The sequence below is a fragment of the Sesamum indicum genome, linkage group LG3, assembly GCF_000512975.1.
Source record: "Sesamum indicum cultivar Zhongzhi No. 13 linkage group LG3, S_indicum_v1.0, whole genome shotgun sequence".
NCBI classification, from domain to species: Eukaryota; Viridiplantae; Streptophyta; class Magnoliopsida; order Lamiales; family Pedaliaceae; genus Sesamum; species Sesamum indicum.
In genome coordinates this window covers 7,107,154-7,114,231 of record NC_026147.1, presented here as the reverse complement: position 1 = coordinate 7,114,231, position 7,078 = coordinate 7,107,154, and the positions used below count along the sequence as shown (strand labels likewise).

At 31.9% G+C, this 7,078-nt stretch overlaps 1 protein-coding gene across 1 annotated transcript in view; it reads right to left on the bottom strand.

The window, feature by feature from the left end:
• LOC105157529 (peptide deformylase 1A, chloroplastic) overlaps nt 1-2,794 on the bottom strand; it is a 3,504-nt gene extending 710 nt beyond the window's left edge. The window contains exons 1-3 of the mRNA XM_011073931.2: nt 2,392-2,794; nt 2,027-2,116; nt 1,879-1,946 (exon numbers count right to left, since the gene is read on the bottom strand). Of these exons, the coding sequence (XP_011072233.1) occupies nt 1,879-1,946; nt 2,027-2,116; nt 2,392-2,772 (539 nt within the window). The 5' untranslated portion in view covers nt 2,773-2,794. The remainder of the gene's footprint in view (nt 1-1,878; nt 1,947-2,026; nt 2,117-2,391) is intronic.

Below are 7,078 nucleotides of genomic sequence, written 5' to 3'. Positions count from 1 at the left end.
TAGTAGTTCAAATTAAAGTCATTTTTGGAGACAACTGATTGCTTTTATGATATTTAGAAAGCAGAAAGCGGCATTTAACTTAAAGTCTTTAAGGGGTCTCTATATGCTACAGATGCTATATGAGCATGACTTGCCTCTGACCAAATATTGCTTAGAACTGCCTAATAGTAGGTTTGCTGTTTCGATGAAGAATTTGGTGTTCAAGCTCTCTCCCCATTGTATATACAATGGACTACTAATCTACATCACAAAAATACCAAACTTTCTTATGCATCTTCATCAATTCATTAATTGGGTAACCAAGCACTCTCACGTTTTCCTTTTTCTGCAATTTCACGCTATCAAATCTTGCTTTCATGCGCTCCCACTCTCCTGCGATTTAAGTGACTCGTGCTTAAAAAAGTCACATAAATCGCGATACAGTCGGAACACAGGACAGCCTGACCGAGATCATTGAAATAAGAACAAAGTTGTTCCTTACAACGCAAATAAGTGCTGGAACTGACAACACATACAGAAGGTGATTGTTGACAATATTTTTACCTACCTACTACTAGCCTTAAAAAATCTACGAATATTGGAAATATTAAAATCTTTCTCACTTTGCCCATGCTTTCACAATATTATAAATTGCAATCACTACTCTTGTTACTCATACCATATGTAACAATGTATGAGAAAAAATGATTTCTCATCTAGCTTCTCTGATAGAGGAATAGTAGATAATTGCACTTGTCACATATACTATGAGCAAACCTAAGTATCCCTCATATCTGCAATCTTCTCTCTTGAATTAAATTACATCAAACTTTTGATATACACTATGAATTCTATAGTTGCCATGTTTATTTCCATACCTGGCATTCGACTCAGATTAGTTCATTGACCCAGGTGCTAGGTAAGTTATTAGATCAATCTTAAGAGAAGATTTTGTGCCCCTAAAATGCGAAATTTCATTGGACTAAAAGGCATTGTTAACTGCACGGCTCCAGGAATTAATTCAGTCAATAAATTCTTTCTGTTGACAGGGATCTTTGGAGCATAATAACTCGGTCTCTATAATTCTTTTTGGCACAACATGCCCTCCGATAACCATCTTGCAAGACAAAATCTACACAACTTTATCACGATTTCCACTGTGTATGCTACCAGAAGGGAATATATGGTGTTAAACTAACTTATCTATCTAACAGGAACAGAAGCCAATGGAGAATTTCAATAAAAAGATGTCCGATTCTATAGCCTCAACTATTTTTAAGTTTCATTGTATCAATAATGAAGTATATGACACTAATTGATTCAAACAAAAAGCACATTCATAAATGCCCACTTAATATGGTATAGCTTGTGCTTGTGTTCCTTCTACCATAACCAGCCCCTTTGGTAAGTTTTCCACTTCTTTTTTCTATTTTCCAGTTTTATCAAGATACATGTTTCCATTATAGTCTTTTCTAGATAAATATGTTAGCAGAACATAGCTGAGTCTAAGTTACATTCATAAGGGAAAGGGCTAGGCTGAAAAGAAAAGGAAGGAATGGGGAGGTGGGCTTACACAGAAAGAGAGATAAGAAAAAGAAGAATAGTACGATATGAACAAAATAGTGGGGCAGGAGATTGAAATGGGAAAATAGAGATTGCATGGATATGGCAGCAGAAGAACACAAGTGCCAAACATTCTTGTTTGAGTCGCTTAAAGATTCATGGGAAAAGGAGTTATTCAATTTCTAATTTCAAACAATTTACCGCACTACACTTCCTTAGCAGAAATCAATCTCAACATCACATGTTCCACGGCAGCATTACAAAGATTCAACATAAAGGCAGAAATGATCTAATTCTAGTAATAGATTGTTGCTCTAGTAGTTCTGCATAAATTACCTCAAACACCCTTCAAAAAAGAACGCGGTTTTGTTGCCCTTCTTTTTCAGCTTCGGATTGATCATAACCTGAAGTAGAAGACCACAAACTTCACCAAACAAAAACGTTTCGTAACTCTATCATAGTATTAAGTTTCATAGTTATATACCAAAAGATCAAAAGGGCGCCGTTCTTGTGCTGTAGTCTCTTGCTTTGATGCATAGCTGATGTACTCTCTCGTATCTTCCAAAACAATGATCTATTTACAATGACAAAAGCTAAACACAACAAATGAAAACAGAGATGATCTGTCTACCACATGAACAGATGTAATTAAAATCAGCATTGGGACTAGAACTAGAATTCCCACATAATAAAATCTTTGAGCTACTTTTAACCCTTGTACTGACAACAGTAGAATTCACACACACACATATTCTCAAGAGAGCATTACCGAAATATCAATGGTACCAAACTAAAATTAAAGCGAAATTATACACAATGCAACAGGAGTATTAGTATTACAACACTAACCCTCAAGGGAATTCCAATTTGAGGGGCAGCAAGGCCAACCCCAGGTGCCTTCCTCATGACCTTCACCATATCATCTATGATCTTCTGGATCCGCTCCGACCCGATTTCTTCGGGTCCCACCTCCTGAGCTGGTTCATGAAGAACTGGGTCGCCGGCTTTCACAATGTCCGGCAACGCATTCTTTCTCTCACCCTTGCCCAGAAACCAACCCGCCCGGGCAGCTAAACCGGACCTGTGACCTCTTCTGGGCGCTATAAATACGGGTTGTTGAGGCCCACTCACGGGTCGGATCAGGAGTGGGGTTCTTGAAATGGTGTTCAAGCACTTGCCCGTGTAGGTTAAGGGAAAGAAGCGGTGAGTGAGCCTCTGAATGCTTTCCATTGTTGGCAGCACTGTCACTGTGCTTGCTTTTCGCTTTCTTGTTGATGGGTATAATTTGGGCTCTTATATTGGACTGCCCAATTTCTATGGGCTTACTGAAATAGAATTGGGCTTCAACTTTGGGCTCAATTGTTGAATTTTAAAAGTTAATTTCATATTTGTCACCATTCCACCATCTCATCAATCCATTCATAAAAAGACTTAATCTATTCAATGAATAATTTTTCATATGGGTAAATTACAACCAACTTTTTTAAGATTTGACATAATTATAAATACATCTTGATATTTAATAAAATTATATAATCTTTGAATCGAGGAATAGAATTGTCAATTTTATTCTTATTATATTTTTTCTTGTTTTAAAAAAAAATGTTAAAAAGTAGAACGAGATAGATGAAAACATTTTAAAAAATTATCCAGTTATGCCATAAATAAATTTTAATTATTTTTTAAATAAATAAAATTATAATTCATATATATTGTACATCTTTTTGATCAGTTCACTACAAAATATGGATGATAAATTATTAGACGACCGTTAAAATTATATAAGTATTGGTAATGTTCCAAACAATAAAAGTTATTTATAATTATATTAAATTTCATAAAAGCGGATTGTAATTTATCTAACTTTTGTTGATATGTATTAACATTAGTTTGTATTTGCAATTCTAAAAAATAAATAAATTAATAAAAATGAGCTTGAATACATATTTTAGGTTGTGACGCTAGATTCGAAATTACTTTTGTCAAACCTTTTATAATATGAGAAGAGCTTGCTGAGATATTAATATTAAATATTTTTTCTCTCTAACAACATAAGCCCAGAGATGAGGTGGTTGTGTTAAAATATATGAGTAGTATTATTCTTTTCATAGATATGATCAAATAAATAAAAGTCGTTTTTATAAATAATAGTAAAATACGACTCATATATGTTTTTGCTAGAATTATAAGATTGATTATGAGTGTGAATCACACTAATACTATGTCTGTCTAAATTTTCTATACCTTAATTTTTTTAATGTATTTAGTAAGTGTTGGAAATTTATCCCAAAGTGATGAGCCCTAAATGGATCGACAATTACAGAAATAATGATGGATTTGTAAAACCCTTACAATAATGAAATAACAAATCAACAATACAATATGAATGCAATAATATTAGATGTCCCAGGAGCCAAACCCGACAATCGAATGCCCAAGTTCTACCAATCGGCAACCCTCACGGTTGCAAGAACCCACGAAGCCACCAAGACACAAAAACACTTAGAGCCACAAAATATTACTTAGGCTTCACTAAGAAATACACACAACACACTAAGTATTTTCACAAAGAAGATGATCTCACAAAGGATTCACAAAGAAGATTTTGATTTCTCTTGTTCTTGTTCGTTCGGTTCTAGCTTATCAAATCAGAAGAGGAAGAAAAGATTTATAGTGGTGAGAAAATTAATGAAGGAGGCGGTGGAGTGATTCCTAAAAGCCATGGGAATTGGAATTGAGAGAGACAAGAATAAGAAGAAAGAGGAAGAAAACGATTGGGTGGAATGAGGGAGAAAAAGAGGGGTTTTGGGTTAAGAAGATCATGGGTCGGGTTTGTGGGTCGGGTCAATGGGTCATGGATCGGTAGCAAGGTGGCTGCCATCCAGCGAGAGTCCATGGTGAGTTGGACCGTTGGCCAAAATTCAATAATAAGCCTTTATATTAGTCTTGATAAACTTTATATCCATTAAAATGATTAAGAAATATAAAATATAAAAATAAAATGGGTAAATTACACTTTTGGTCCTTACACTTGAGTCAAAATTGATTTTGGTCCTTAAATATTTTGAGGCATGATTTTTATTCTTACTCTTTTCAAATAGTTATGATAATATTAATTCAACTATTAAAATTAAAGTTAAAGCTAATGAAATTGTGTTGGAGCTGCTCATTTGTTGAAGGGCTAACAGGACGAGGCGGCGTAGGGAAATGAAAAGAGTCAAGGGAGCTTGATCGTGAAATATTTAAGGACCAAAAGTAATTCTAAAGTAAAGTATGGGGATCAAAAATATAATTTAGAGAAATAAAATGTACATGAAGATTATGTGAAAGATTCCACAATAATTGAGAAGCTGGGCTGGCTCCTACATTCATCATTTAGAACAAAGTCAGAAGTGCATGTGGAGTGTACGGCAGCCCCAGTCATGTGCATGCAATGTACCTACCAAGCTACATCCACATCCACCTAACCTGCCATCCCATGCCATGCTGCCTTTCAATTCACACTTATCCTTTACTGCCCAACATTAATTCACTTCACCAACTCTTCCTACCACCTATACATATATATATATATATATATATATATTTCAAGATTTTAAAAACATGTCTAGAAAATAAAAATAAATATATGCAAAACACAATGATTTGAATTATTAGTGTATCCAATCAAACTTTAAATTTAAATGTATTAAATTATATAATGAATCGCATATTATAAAACAGATACTTAAGAAACTTTTCGAATTAGTTTTAATAGGATCGATGTTCGTGAATCATATGTATTAAAAAGATTATCCATAAAATATTTATATGTGTGTGTAGAACAGAGTAGGGTATTTAATATAGTTATTTTTTTTTAAAATTTGATATAATTGTTAATATTAATTGTTGTTTGAAAACTTACAAATACCCCATCTTCTCAAAAAATAAAAAAATAATTACATAGCACTTAAATGGTAATGTAGAAATTACTATTTTATCCTTGTGGACTTTTTTTTTTTTAAAAAAAAATACGAGGGTAAGTGAAGTAATTAAATAGTGCACATCAGTCTATTAATTTCTTAAAAAATTCAATAAACTATGTTAAATTATAATTTATAATTCAAAAAATAATTTTGATCAATTCATCATAAAAATTGAATAAAAATCCAACGTAATATAATGAAATGGACTCATTGTTTAACAAAAGTTAAAATGATAAAGGGTATTTATATTTTTTTAAACAACGAAAAAACACTAGTAAATTTGTGATTATAATAAACCTTAAAAGGGGTGATTGTAATTTACCTAAAAGACTATATCAAAAGTATTTGAACCTAAATATAATACATATATATTGGGTTTTACTTCATATCCTAATAGGTATTTCAGTAAATCAAGAAAAAAATAATAAAATAAATTTATATATAATTAAATAAATACCCACATATTTTATAAAATTTGAATTTGAACTACTAAATTAAAACATTATGAATGACTACCAAAGAAGATTGTGGGCAAAGAATTGTGTAGCTTTCGGTTGAATGGCATGGCTTAAGCCGCAATGTTTTACTTTGAATGAGTTGTAATCACATTCGTCTGTGTAATTCCTACTAATTATTTAATAATTTCACGTGCCATGATATATGTGAAATCATAATTAATGATTAAACCACTTCATTTATGCTTGTGAATGCATTTTCTTCATGTCCATATATAGTTTTTTAATTTAATTTGACATTGACAAACAGAAATTTATAGCTCTATCATACCAAGGAGATGAAAAGATTTGAGTTGAGCTCAAACACATTATTCTTTAAATTCATTTAAAATTTAATTGAATTAAAAATACTGTAATTTTAATCTAATTCGATAATTATAGCCGAGTGGGACTTGAGAGCTGAGTTCTAGTAATCTGAACACTTTTTATCAATCATTATTTCATTGGTCTTGTTAAAATTCGAGTTAAGCTTAAAAATTTATTGAAAAATCGAATTGAATATACTTTGTCGTAAATAAGTATTAGTTACGCCAATGAGGCCTAACTCAATTAGCAAAGTCGAGACCCCATGATCTTAGAGATCATGGGTTCGAACTCTATTATGTGCGCGGGATGTTGGCTATTGCATAATAAGAGTTGTTGTCTATTGTAATAGTATGTGTTGTCGAGCAAGAAATTATTGTAATAGTCGTTGTTAGATATTGATGTGGACAGGAAGGATTCTAATTGTAATTGATTTTTTTCAATTAATAATATGTCATCGTCTTACCTAGAAAAAAAAAAAAAGTATTAGTGACAAATGCATGCATATAAAATTAAAGACGAACATTTAATCTATGCAAAAATAAAAAAAATAGCATTATATTGATTCAATCTATATATTAATATACTAATTAAGAATACTAAATAATGAATACAATAACTCTAGATTAAATAAATACATCAATATGATCATAAATAAATTATAATAACTCATATTAATGAGATAAATACTCACATAAAAATAAAATAAATACACATACATCTAATAAAACAAAGGCCCTCGGCATTAGCATC